This window comes from Lathyrus oleraceus, chromosome 3, assembly GCF_024323335.1.
Source record: "Lathyrus oleraceus cultivar Zhongwan6 chromosome 3, CAAS_Psat_ZW6_1.0, whole genome shotgun sequence".
Taxonomy (NCBI): Eukaryota; Viridiplantae; Streptophyta; class Magnoliopsida; order Fabales; family Fabaceae; genus Lathyrus; species Lathyrus oleraceus.
In genome coordinates, this window is record NC_066581.1 from 280816317 (window position 1) to 280831134 (window position 14818).

The following is a 14818-nucleotide window of genomic DNA, read 5'->3' on the forward strand; positions in this document are numbered from 1 at the left end:
GGCTTCATAAATCTGCAAAGCATCCATGCAAAACATACTAGGGATTTACCTTTGGTACCCAAAAAAATTCTTTGGTCCCAACGTGTTAATAGTTCTAGAAATTATAGGTTACTATCTTTAGACATTTTCAATTTATAATAAAAAAGGCTCTAAATGGAGAAACCTATTACAATGAGAGCATTTATAAATAGGTCGATTCATTTTCTTCCTATTTAATTATTTACTATGTGTTCTACTGGGTTTAAAACCTAATACAATTTTATTTAAGGAATACCTTTTATTTGATAGAATCAAGTCAATGTTTTATTTCCCCTTAGTAAATTTACTTAGGGTTTCATGCAAGTATGTTACTTCCTTTTTCATCGAGACACAAGTCTCATATGTTTCAACTGAGTTTCTAATGTTAGCTATTTCGAACTTAAGCGTTTCATTACTCTTTTCAACAAAATCAAGATAATCCTTCAGGTCTAAGTTATGCTTTTAAATCTTATCATTTTCCTCAATTAACTTAGAACTTAATTAAAAAAAATGCTTGTTAGATAACTTTGCTACCTCATGGTCATCATCATAGTGGGATACTTTCAAGCAGACTTAATCTTCTTTATTAGAAGAGGATTCTTCAAGAGTTCTTCCCGATGTTGATTTTTCATCATTTGGATAGGTTTTATACTCTCTTCTTTTCTCGAGCATTCCACTAGATGAGTCTTTTTCTTCTTCATATCCTCTTACAGATGAAGTTCCTTCATTTGATGTTGAATTCTCTAAAGATCGTTCAACTATTGAGTATGTTCTTTCGAAGGAAACAACATGAGTTGTCTTGTAGGAGTTTGATGAATTTGTTGAGGATTCTTCAAGTTTTGAACATATACCTTTATCTTTAAGTAATTGAACTAATTAGTTCGATTAATATACAATTTATTCCTTCTTTGATTTTTCCTAAAAGTCATAAACACTCATATCTCTTGTTTTACGGATTGGATCAGATTTATGATGCCAATTCTTAACTCTTAGATATTTGTTAGTGACAAACATTCTAATACTATCTCTAACATTTCTAAATCTATATAATCACTTACGAATAAAATATTCCTCTTCTTTGTCTTGCGTGTTCATTCTCTCTTGTTCGATACTTGGTGAAACTCAATATATCTTTTCAAGAGTGTACTACATTTCATTGGCAGATTTACAATTATAAAAATAAAGGATTTGATTATCATCCTAAGATATAACTAAAAAAATATTATTTTTGAAATCAACTTCAAACTTTCTATTTTCCTCTATGGTCCAAAGAAAATCAGGTTTATCTACTACGTCTTCATTTATATGGTGAGTAGAGATAAACTGACTGTTAATTATTGTTTCCCATAATTCTAACTCAAAACATTAAATCAAGATTTTAAATCTAGATTTCCATAGTTCAAATATATCACCATTAAATGGTGTAGGTGTTTTTAGAAAAGATTTTTTGTTAGAAATGGCCTTGGAAGTCATCCTCCTCTTAAGATGATTAGTCTTTGAAAATGAGTTAGGCTCTAATGCCACTTGTTGAACATGTGACTCCACACACAAGATGGGGGGGAATTGCAGGGTTTCGAAAAATGACATTTTAAAAATTAAGTTGTTTTCTAAATCATGGTTAAAAATCATTTTCAAGAAAGAGTTTGAATATTGCAGCAAAAAATTAGACTAAAGATAAAACACAATAAGTAAAAGATAAGGGAAAATAGATGACGCCATAATTTCTATAGATTCGATCTAAATTAAGTTACATAATCCTCTCACCAAGACTTAATCTTGAGATTATCCAGTAATTCTTATGAGCGTTTAGTAAGTTAAGCTCACAAATCCCCCTTATTCGAGGAAAATTAAGAATCAGATTAACTTCCAACTAAACAGCGAACAATGGACATAAGAGGTTAGTCTTCCTTTCAATCATCAAAAAAATGTTTGAGTGGTTAGTCCCCTGGCTAATCCGAGACTTTATAATGAGTTATCTCGAACCAATGTAGAGTTTTGAACTGGTTATCCCACTACTACAAATAATATATTTCATGATAATGATTTCACCTCACCTATCGAAAATTTGGGGTATAATTCCTGGACGCGCCCTGTTTTTTAATTTAAAAAATATACAATATATTTCATCGGTTATTTTTAAAATTGAGGGGTAAACTTATTCAGTGTACATGCTATGAATCCCAACATCCTCAATTTGTGTTTTTATCTCATTAGAAATGGTGCTTTCTTGAATATTTTTTTTTAATATAAAAATACGCAACTTTTCACCTCGGTTTTCTTCCTAATCGAGATGAATATGTTTCTCTGAGATATATAGGTTTAGCTTGTAGATTTCAATTTCACTTGTCTAAACAACACAAAAAGAACCCTAATGAAGAGCCTTTAACAAAAGAGCTCTAAACAATGAGATCCAAATCATTTTTCTCATAGATCTAAATCATTTTCTTTTACTTTTTCTTCAGAGATCTGGTATGTCAAACATCACTACTCATATTGTTGTCATATTGTTTTTGTTTTTGTTTTTGTTTTTGTTGTTGTTGTTGTTATTATTGTTGTTGTGTTGTTGTTGTTGATATCTGAAACCCTAGAGGTTTTCTTCTTGTTTTTGTTGTTTTTATTGATGTTGTTTTTGTCAATGTTGTTATTCTTATTCTTGAGACCCTAAATCCTAGAGGTTGTTTATTGACGTTGTTGTTGATGTTGTTAATAGTTTTTTTGTGTTGTTATTTTTTAGTTTAGTTTATTAAATCTATATGTTGTATTTTAGTTGTTGTTATTGTGTTTGAGTTTGAGATTGATATTGATATTGAGATAATGCTTTTTGCGATTCTTTATGCAACTCTAATCTTGTTCCATCGAGTTAAGTTTATTATATCTAATGCCGAGTGTTTGTTTCACTAACCCCTCTATGAACATATAACCTATTAAATTTATTTTGGAAATAATCATATGAAAAATTATGTTGTATATGAAACTTATCTTACACTTGTCGCTACCTGATTTTTCAATCGAGATAACGAGGTACCAGGACTTGAACTAAAGAACTTCCAAAGGAAAGAAAAATTAGAAGAGTCGCCGTCGAATTTTATTTGGATTACCTCTATGGGAGAGGAGGGGGAAAGTAGTCGATAAAACCCTCGAAAGAAAGAAAAGGTGCACACAGGAAGTGCGAGGATAAAGAATCGCTCTTGCAAGCAACACTTGCGTTTGGAAGTCGGTTATGAAAGGGGAAGGTATTAGCACCCCTCATATCCATGGTACTCCATGGGTACCATTTGGGTTATTTACATACATGGGTATTTATCTCGTTTATTGTTTTATTTTCAAAAAGTGTAAAAAGAGAGATGAGACTCTATTTTTTTTTGTTATTGTGCTCACCAAGGATTGTGGCCCTTGTGCCTACATATCACTCATTAGGTGATGAGGAATCAAAGCTCCATAGTTTAGAGTAGAAAATGTTTATGTGTTGGTTGATTTTACCCTTGAGAAAAGGGTTTTAGGAGTGGTTCCCTAAGGCACAAAGTAAAGTTTGTTGGTTGTGTTGTTTTTACCTTGAATAAGGGTTTACGAAAAGAATGTTTGTGATTAGATTGCACTAAAGCCTATGGGTGGAGATGAAAATTCTAGACAACAAGTCAAGCGTCTTGCATCCAAATTAATCACAGTAAGGGTAGGAATGCTCCATTCTTACTTATTCTCCACCATTTATGGCTCGTGTCGCACAATATTAATCATAGTTTTATTGTGTTTTGAATTTGATTATAAAAATGTCGCTTGACATTGAATCAAGGGTTTGTTTATTTGATTATGAAATTGGGTAATGCAACAGGTATGCAAAGTAACCAATAAGAAAGAAAAGGGTTTCATTTTAAGGTAGCCTTAGAGAAAGTCTTATGTGTGCAAAAGTGACCTAAGCTAAACAAAGGATAATGGTCTTACAAACATGTCCTCCTAGGGTGGTGCCATGATGCCATTCTTACAATCGGTATGTAAGTTATAGATGAAATCCAAAGTTAACAGAGTATCACAAGGATAACAAAAAGGTCCTCCAAGCGAAGGTCCTAGGATGAGATCCTCTAAGTCCAAGTTGATTAAGTGGAATGAAATATTTTGGTCTTATCATTTTATCATTTTTTTGTTATTTTTAATGTATGATAACAATAAAGATAAATGACAATAATAAACATGTATGATAAGTTTATACAATTAATATGATGATGATGAGTACTTGAATGTAAATTACAAAGTAATAACATAAAAGTAAATAACAAAATAACAATGATGATAACAATGGATAATGGTAATCAAAGTTAGTAAAGTTAAGTTAAGTTAGTATTATGAACAAGACCAACACTTGAGGATTATCTATCCTTAGATCCAAAAATTCAAAATATGGCGCATCAGGAGATAACTTATCACTGATGCAAAGTATTGAATATGATCAAATGATCAACTTACAATAAATTTGTAACAATGAAAGTTATGCAAACCCCAAGCACATTTATCAATAGCTTGATAAAAGGAAGACTATACCAACTCAAGGGTTAAAAGTTAATGTTTTGGATTAAGTGATTAAGCTAGACAAGGTATAAAGATAAATGTACAATATAAACAAAATAGTAAAGGTTAGTGTACAATATAGATAAGTTAGCATAAAAGTTAGTGGGTTAGTATAAGCAAAAGAAATAACATGAATCAGATGAAACCAATAAGTTAGTATGTGCATAAGCAAGGCTTCATCTACATGTCAAATGACCTAAATTGGTTTATGTAAGGGAAACTTATCCATGCTTCAAAGTACCATAAATGAAATCTTGATCATTCATTAGTAGGTTTGAAACATGGAAGGTTCAAGCAACCCCAAACAATCAAATATCATGACAAACATAGACTTCATTAGCCACTTGGTTCAAGACCTCATAAGTCAATGGAAAATTATTCACATGACATGAAACAATGCATAAATAAATAGTAGAGACAAAAATAACAAGAGTCCATGTTGGAAATATTTTTATAATAATAAAAATAAGTGGGGTAAAAAATAATAATGAAAATGGAAATAAATATGGTGAAAAATAATAAAAATAAGAGCGAAAAGGATAAAAGAAAAATAAAGTGCATGCGATGGGGGTTGAATTGAAGGAGAATAGCGATCCAAAACGTAGCGAAAATTAAAAATTTCTCCTTTAGTTATCCTTACAAATGGGCATGATCAGTGATAGACCTGTTACCTCTTGTGGTGATTGAAACCTTTGATGCAGATCTAAGGAGTGATCACAAACATTGAATGGTGACAACGCCTCTACTTAGTCCACACGAATGGATTCCTTCAACCTTAATGCTAGCTGCTACGAATGAAGGCTTTGAGTGAGAGAGAGAGAGAGAGAGAGAGAGAAATGAAATTTTTATCTGAACAAATGCTTCTGCACAAGGGTTCTATTTATAGAACCACTTGTGTGGGCTATAAGCTAAAAAGCCCACTTAAGTGTATGTGGCACATATCTTATGATATACCAAAATCACTTAAGTGCATGGTACTTTGCCATATTTCATATTCTACTTAAGTGCACCATACCTTACGATATTCTACAATTCACTTAAGTGCATTGTACCTTACGGTGTTCCTTATTTACTATATCTCTCATCAATCCGTCCTTTTGTGTGACCCTGTAGGTTTTTGCAGCATTGGTAATTATATTAAATCATGTATTTAACATAATAAACGATGAGCATTATCTAGCAACACATCACTGCTATCCAAGACACAAAAATATCATATGAACTGACAAATCCTTTTGTGATAATACTTATGTGTATAATAACTCTTTTGCCCTTATGTATATATTGAATACAAGGCATAAATCGTGTCATCCTTGTCCAGTTCAATATTGGGACTGTAGACATTTATCATGTTACGTAGGATGGGCAACTTCCATCTAGGTCACTCATGTCCCACAACATGCTTCGTGGAGTACCCATCAACTATGTTTATGGTCATCCAGTTACGGACAATGTATGATCCGCAATAAGGCACTCGACTCTACATCTAGGGTCCATAGTGATTTCAGGTCAAAGGGTGGTATACACGATTATCACCATGAGAATAACTTATGATACTTTGCATAATATTCTATATAGTATTCTCATAACGGGTCAATCCAGTATAAATATTACTCTTAATATTCATACCTATGTTTAAGACTTGATAACTCCTTATCCATGATCCATGAGATGTGATCATCAGTCTATATACATAATAGTCTTAATGCTTTAATGTTATCCCACTTCACAATAAAGCTCGACTATAGATACTTTAAAAATAATGTCCTTATGTTTAATGGGATCTCATGATCAAGTCACAATTGATACATTAAACGGACTAGCTATTTTAGGGACTTTATTAAACAAACATAATAAAGAAAAAAACCTTTTATTTTTAATAAATAATTCGATACAAGTACCAAAATTATTGGCCTATGGGGCTTACACCAACAATCTCTCACTAGCACTAGAGCCAATCAGGCATACCCCTAATGCCTATAGATTTAGTATGGCCATCATGCTTCTGCTGTGCAAGAGGCTTTCTCAGTGGGTTAGCAATATTATCAAGTGTAAGTACTCTGCATATTTTCACATCCCCTCTATCTATTATCTCTCGAATGAGGTGATAACGCCTAAGTATATGTTTGGATCGTTGGTGAGATCTAGGATCCTTAGCTTGTGCGATAGCACCATTATTATCACAATAGAGATCAATGGGATCCCCAATGCTAGGAACTATACCAAGTTCACTAATGAACTTTCTTATCCAAACAACTTCCTTTGTTGCACTTGAGGCAACAATATACTCGGCCTCGGTTGTAGAATCAACAACTATATCTTGCTTTGAACTTTTCCAGCTCACAGTGCCACCGTTTAAGCAAAACACATAACCAGATTGCGATCTAAAGTCATCCTTATCTGTTTGGAAGCTAGCATCGGTGTATCCAATTACCTCAAGCTCTTCTTGACCTCCATATATCAAGAATGAGTCATTAGTCCTTCTCAAATACTTAAGGATATTCTTGACAACTACCCAATGAGCATCATCGGGATCAGATTGGTACCTGGTCGTTTTACTTAAAGGATACGAGACATTTGGTCGAGTACATAACATGGCGTACATGATAGATGCTATTGCAGATGCATATGGAATCTTATTCATGCGATCCCTTTCTTCCTTAGTTGAAGGGGATTGTGTTTTTGATAGACACAGGCCATGTTGCATAGGTATGAATCCTTTCTTAGAATCATGCATATTAAAGCATCTCAGCACTTTGTCTATGTATGTACTATGACTTAGGCCAAGCAGTTTTTATGATCTATCTCTATAGATCCTGATTCCTAATATATAGGTTGCTTCACTTAGGTCCTTCATAGAAAAGCATTTCCCCAACCAAGACTTTACTTGTTGAAGGGTAGGGACATCGTTTCCAATGAGTAATATGTCATCTACATATAATACCAGGAAGACGATCATGCTCCCACTAACCTTCTTGTAGACACAAGGCTCATCTTCATTCTTGATGAATCCATATGGTTTTACTGTTTCATCAAAACAAAGATTCCAGCTTCTGCAAGCTCTCTTTAATCCATAGATTGATCTTTGTAACTTACATATCTTTTGGGCTTCTTCTAGTATGTAAAATCCTTCAAGTTGTTTCATGTACACATCCTCAAGAAGATTCGCATTAAGGAAAGCAGTTTTGACATCCATCTTCCATATTTCATAATCATGATATGCAGCGATAGCAAGTAAAATCCGAATAGATTTAAGCATTACAACTGGTGAAAAGGTTTCATCAGAGTCAACCCCATGAATTTGTTTATATCCTTTTTGAACCAGTCTTGCCTTATAGGTTTCTACCTTACCATCCATGTCAGTCTTCTTTTTGAAGACCCACTTGCATCCTATAGGGTTAACTCCTACAGGAGGCTCTACCAAGGTCTAAACCTAGTTTATGTACATGGAATCCATTTCATATTTCATGGCTTCTAGCCACTTCTCAGACTCGGGACCAGTTATGGCCTCTTGGTAGGTCACAGGCTCATCTTGATCCATGAGTAACGCATCATCTTGATCAGTTATGAGATATCCATATATGTCAGGTAGGTGAGGTATCCTACTTGACCTACGTTGGTCTTGTTCTACTTGAGCAAGTTGCTCTTCCACAACTACTTGTGCTTCCTGCTCTAATTCCTCCATAGGTGTATCAATGCTTTGTTATTCTTAGATTTATTCAAGCTCTACTTTCCTCCCATTGATTCCTTTAGAAATAAAATCCTTTTCTAGGAAAACTCCAGTTCGAGAGACAAACACTTTGCCCTCAGAAGGATTGTAGAAGTAATACCCTCTTGTTTCTTTAGGATACCCCACAAATAAGCATTTGTCAGATTTGGGCTCAAGCTTAGTTGAAATTTGTCATTTCACATAAACTTCGCAACCCCAAATCTTCATGTAAGACATATGTGGTTTCTTACCACTCCATATCTCATATGGTGTCTTCTCAACCTTTTTGGATGGAACATGGTTAAGTGTGTAAGCTGTTGTCAATAGTGCATGTCCCCAAAAGGAGTTTGGAAGATCGGCATGACTCATCATGGATCGGACCATGTCTAAAAAGGTTCGATTTCTTCTCTCAGATACACTGTTCCATTGGAGTGTTCCAGGAGGAGTAAGTTGGGATAGAATCCCGCACTCTTTCAGATGGTCATCTGTCATACCCCGATTTTGACCCTGAAAATTTTTCCCCATCGTTCACTCGTTTGCATTCTTTCTTCATGACCATTCCATCTGGTCATGATACTATCCAAAAAAAAACGTTTGTTGTTGGACTCGCTACCACGACCCGTCCATGTTTGTCTTTTGGGCTTTGTTTCTTGATTTTTGGTATAAGATGATTAATCTCCTTAGCCATGCGAGATTTGAAAACTCTTTCCTTTGTTAGAATCAAGTGAACCTCATGTTTCATCTTTCGTTCCAATTTCATCTGGGTGATTATTCATCTATCATTTGTCTTATTAACAGTTTTCAGCCCTCTTTCGAGTAAATTATGTGTCAAGTGCAAAACATTTGTTTTTGGGTCATCATTCATATTCATTTTCTCATTCATTCATAATTCAAAGAAGTTTCATACATATTTCTTCATTCACATTTCTATTCTCCATTTCACATTCAAGATTCTACATTTCATATTCAAAATTTGCATTCATATTTTCTTCATTCACATTGAAAATTTTCCATTCATATTCAAGAATAACACTCGCATATCCACTGCTGACAAGGTTGAAGCTTTATTTGAATTAATAAAAGGACGTATATTGGATTTGGATGGAACATCTGAGGTTGGGGATCGACCAAGAAGAATTCAGTTTAGAGGACTTACTCATACTACCGTAAAATCCATTGCCGAGTTTCAGAATTTATACATCATATCATGTTCTGCACACACGGCTGCACCCCAAAAGAGGAGTATGTTTATACAGACGCAGTCCACTCCAAATACAGAATCTCTCATGTTTCATCCCAATGCTTCCTGGGAATTTCTTAAGCCGGAAATATTTGCTGCTATTATGGATTTCTACTCCTCCGGTGAACCTCTCTTTCTAGATTCTCAAGCTACTGCATCGAAAGACACCGCAATTCACGATGATGATTCTGAAACAGTTGCAATGATCAAGGAACTCTTAGAGACTCGTATTTGACCAGCTGTACAAGATGATGGTGGGACATTGTATATTGTGGTTTTGACCCAGATACCGGGATAGTCAAACTTAAAATGCAAGGAGCGTGTAGTGGCTGCCCAAGTTCTTCAGTGACTCTGAAATCAGGCATTGAGAATATGCTGATGCATTATGTACCGGAGGTTAAAGGCGTGGAACAAGAAATGGATGCCAAGGATGAGGAAGCAGAATTAAGTGGACAAGTGGAGTAGTTGATCTTGTATTTTTCTGTAGTTGCGGTCTGCATTTAATCTTAACATTTCATACTCAACAGAGAATTCAATGTACGACAGCAGTACATGATGGGGACACAAATGAATGTATACAAAAAATTAATAGTATTTAATAAGTTGTGAGTTGGATAAATTGCAGTCTGGCATGATATTGGTGTTCCTAGTTGGTCAGTCCAACGGCGTTGGTCACTGCAGCAAACACAATTGTGTCCCTGCAAAGATCAAACCAAATCACGACAGTTAATATCCCAAAACCAAAAAAATCAAAAGGGGTTGTTGCATGCAGAATCACTCGTGAAGAACACAGCAGAATCTAAGAACAAGAGGTTGGTGCTTTATGACACCTTAGTTCAGCGGTGCAAAAGTGATGAGGAAATTGTTGTTGTTGTCGCCCGTGAGCTTGGATGCTAGAAACTTCACCATATTGTGATCACACCGCAAAACCAGTCTCAACAAAGGTTTGTTCAAAATCTGTTAAAATGCTGGTACAATTTGAAACGCCGGGGAGTTTCTCTCTTTTCAAAGTTCTCAATGAAGGAAAGCTTTCTGAAGTTCGGGATTTATCTCTGGATTTTTCCACTGCTGATGCTGCAGGAAAGGTGGTTAAGCTAAAAGCGTTTTCTAAGTTTGAGAATAACAGCAGTGAGCTCATTGATGATTCGCATGATATTAAGACCAGTAATAACACCAGCATCCTTGGTAGCTTGACACTGAGAATCATTAAAGTAAGCAAAGGAACACAAGAGGTACAAACCCAAGACATGGCGAAACTTGTCGGTATCCGCCTGAAGTTAATGTTCAAAGTAGAGAAACTATGTCAAATGGCTCTTGACATTCATAGAGCAAATAGTTCAGCATCATCAATCAAGTGCAGCAGTAGATAAGTGCTTCCTCATCTCTTCATTATTCACTCTACCGCCACCGCCATTTAAACTTCCAGTTCAGTTCCGGATAATGCTAATATGAAGAACTGTTGGTTTTTTGACAACAGTTTTAACGGTATGTCGGATGAGATTCTTGGGGAAGTTGCGATCCTAGTCTTCATGTTTTTCACATTGATGCTTAGAAGTTGGCATCAGCCCGGTAGTGATGGTTCCATGCCAAGACACAGTGGAACTACTGATGTTCATGATAAAAATGTAACCCAACTTTCTTCATCCACTTCCAAGACTTCAGTTGATGATCAAGAGAAGGAACGACTTCATCATCATCAGCAAATGGAATGATTTCAACAAAAGCAAGATATTCACCATCAACAACTACTTCACCAACAATTGAAACATCATCCCCAACAATAGTCTCAAGCTCAGTTAATGCATCAAGATGTTCTTGAACAGTTAATGCATGGACAATCAAAACTTGATCCTTCTAGAGATAACTTGTTAGATCAGGTACAATTAAGGAGATATCTGTATGACTGGCAGCAGAATTCACATTCTTCAGGGCACCTTGATCCGTCGACAGAGCAGTTTATCCAAGCAAAATGGCTCTCAGGTCATGAAAAAACTCAGCAGCGCTGCGGAACACCCTCGAGCTTTACATCCATCGCTCTCCTCCTCCGTTAAAGAACTCGTCGAAAATAGCTTAGACGTCGGCGCCACCAGCATCGAAATCTCTCTCAAAGACTTTGGTGAAGAATGGTTTCAGGTCATCGATAACGGTTGCGGCATTGAGTTCTCTTTGTGCTCTTGGAAACTTGACAGTTGAAACGAGAACCGCGAGCGAAGAGGTTGCTACACTCTTGACATTTAACCATTCTGGTGCTCTGGCGGCTGAAACGAAAACCGCGCGGCAAGTTGGAACGACTGTCACAGTTAAAAAGCTGTTCTATAATCTTCTGGTGCGAAGCAAAGAGTTTAAGCGGAACATTCGCAAGGAATATGGCAAGTTGGTTTCTCTCTTGAATGCATATTCCCTTATTGCAAAAGGTGTTTGATTTGGTTGTACCAACACGACTGGCAAAAATGCAAAGTCTGTGGTACTTAAGACACAAGGAAATGATTCTCTAAAAGATAACATCATAACAGTGCTTGGCATGAACACTTTCAACTGCTTGGAACCCATGTCATTATGTATATCTGAGAGTTGCGAAATTGATGGTTTTCTCTCCAAGCCTGGACTCGGTAACGAAAGGAACCAAGGGAGATGTTACTGTCTTAAAGCCCACCCTTTTGACAGCAGTACCGGCTATTATTGATCGTATTCGAGATGGATTTATAAAAAAGGTTGAGGAAAAAGGGGGACTTGCCAAGAATCTTTTCCAGACTGCATACAATCATCGACTGGTTGCTGTCAAAGGAAGTTGGTTAGAAGCTTGGTCTGGACTGAAATACCAAGGTTGAATTATGCAGGACAAATTCAATTAGTTGGGTGTGGAATCCTGCTGGCTTTGGAAGGTTGAATTGTAGGTTGGTGCATTGAGCTCTCACTGCCCACACATATCAGGCAACACCAAATTAGGAAAACAATGACATCCTTAGGAAGCTCAATGATGCCATCTAGTATACTTGAAACAGACCCATAATATACCAATATAAATGCCTGCAAAAAAAAGTGTCCATCAGCTCAAAGTTCAACAAGTTAAAAGTTTTGAGATTGTATTCATACTTCACTATTGAGGAGAAGGCCTCAAGCGCTTGCGTCTCTAGAATCTTGAAGCAACCTCCTGGAAAGTTCATTAGTCCGCAGTTGATGATGTCATCAAATTTTTTACTATTGCAGTCACAATTGTAGTTTTCGTAATGCCTGAAGGTCTACCTTTGGCTGTTACTTTAACCTTGGCATATTCAATACGGAAAATGATGAAAGATAAAGCCTTGGTACGAAGACTGTCATCCTGCGAAACTATGGGCTCTGCTACTACAATCTGTACTGATAAGACAGGAACATTAACCTTAAATCAGATGACTGTTGTTGAGGCATATGTTGGGAGGAACAATCTAATTCCACCAGATGACTCTTCAAAGTTTCATCCAGAAGCATTATCCCTGATAAATGAAATCATTGCACGGAATTCCACTGGAAATGTTTTTGTGTCTAAGGATGGTGGAGCGGTAGAGGTTTCAGGATCACCAACAGAGAAGGCGATTCTTTCATGGGCTGTCAAGTTGGGTATGAATTTTGATCTTATCAGATCTAGTTCGACAGTTTCTTCACGTCTTTCCATTCAATTCCGAGAAAAAACGAGGCGGTGTTGCTCTGAAGCTGGCGGACTCTAGAGTGCATATACTCTGGAAAGGAGCTGCAAAAATAATTCTAGGAGCATGTAACCAATATCTTGATTCAAATGGTCATTTGCAAACCATCGAAGAACAAAAGGCTTTTTTTAAGGAGGCTATTGATGACATGGCTTCTCGCAGCTTGTGTTGCGTTGCCATTGCATACAGATCATATGAATTAGACCAAATTCCATCTAATGAGGAGGATTTAAACCAATGGTCCTTACCAGAAGATGAGCTTGTTTTGCTTGCTATTGTTGGAATCAAGGATCCTTGTCGCCCTAGTGTCAAATATGCTGTGAGAATATGTACTGAAGCTGGTGTTAAGGTACGTATGGTTACCGAAGACAACCTTCAAACCGCAAAGGAAATAGCTCTGGAGTGTGGGATACTAGCTTCAAATGAAGATGTTGTTGAGCCAAATATAATTGAAGGAAAGGTATTTAGGGAGCTATCGGAACAAGAAAGGGAACAGTTGAGCAGAATGTGGGTCAACGGCAAACAGAACTGCCGGCATATTTGATGACCTTGAATCAAACACAACCAAAACCCAGTAGCAAATCCAAAACGTCACGACTGTCGGCACCAATGGCAAGTGTCATCACACGACTGTCATTGCAGCAAAACAATCGTAAACCTGCAAAAATCAAAACCAAGAACAACCACCTACTTCAGTTTATGACAAAGACGTTTTTCCAGCATTGTCGTTGTCATAAATTCGGAGAGCAAGTTATTGCCTCAAGAATACTTGTGAGGTTGAGGGTCGAACTTATTCAATAAATAATCTTTGGTTATGAAGAGCAAAACACATTGTAGCAATTGTAATCCTCCATGAGCATAGTCCGTAGCATTCCAATTCATCACCACGACATGTCCTCCTGCAAGCATCAAACAACACGGTTACATTTCGATAATCTCAGGGAAAGTGTATATGCTATTCAAGTGAAAGACAATGCAGTAAATAAGCTTCTTACCAGCAGTAAAAATTCTTGGAGTTGAAAAGGACGGAAGAGAGGGACCACCAACTGGGGATGAGGACAAAAATCCCAAGGCATTTTCCCACGCTCCACTACTCTGAAAACACAGCAGAGGGAGGAGATGAGTCATATATAAGAGAGACCACTGTTCATAAAGAGGGGGAGCCGAAAAACCCTAAGTTTGGAGAGGAGCCGCTACTGTTCACTAAGAGAAAAAAGGAGTCGACGGCAAGGAGAAAAGAAAATCATAGTTTTTCTTGGTGGTGAAGAACGGACAAGAAGATCAAAGACCAGTTCAGACGAAACCTTACCTACATCCATCAGTCAATCTCGCCACAACCGGTTAGTTTCCTTTTCGAGTTTCTATTTCCATTTCTCCGTTTAGCTTCCTTAAAGCTTCCATTTGTGTGGTTATCTTGCCGTTAATTTTGATGTTCAAATGGAAAGAAAAATGATCGCTGGAAGAATATGTTTACAAGTACCTGCTACTGCTACTATTATATTTGTTATTTAATTATATTCAGCGCTTGTTTATTATATTTATAGTAATGCAGCGATATTTTGATGACAAAATAGTTCTAGCCTAGTGGTAGAAACTTTGGTCGGTAAA

At 36.4% G+C, this 14818-nt stretch overlaps 2 protein-coding genes across 2 annotated transcripts; both read left to right on the forward strand.

The window, feature by feature from the left end:
* Nucleotides 1–1902: 1902 nt before the first annotated feature.
* LOC127130852 (nifU-like protein 4, mitochondrial) lies at nt 1903–10150 on the forward strand. Its single transcript, XM_051059813.1, is given in 4 exon segments — nt 1903–1915; nt 2786–2877; nt 9313–9781; nt 9784–10150. Coding segments are annotated over 4 exon segments (783 nt in total). The 3' UTR covers nt 9993–10150.
* Nucleotides 10151–11426: 1276 nt separating this feature from the next.
* Nucleotides 11427–13754, forward strand: LOC127130853 (calcium-transporting ATPase 9, plasma membrane-type). Its single transcript, XM_051059814.1, has 4 exons — nt 11427–11673; nt 11717–11941; nt 12735–13072; nt 13161–13754. The coding sequence occupies exons 1-4, from the start codon at nt 11427–11429 to the stop codon at nt 13752–13754; spliced, it is 1404 nt and encodes a 467-aa protein (XP_050915771.1).
* Nucleotides 13755–14818: the final 1064 nt, after the last annotated feature.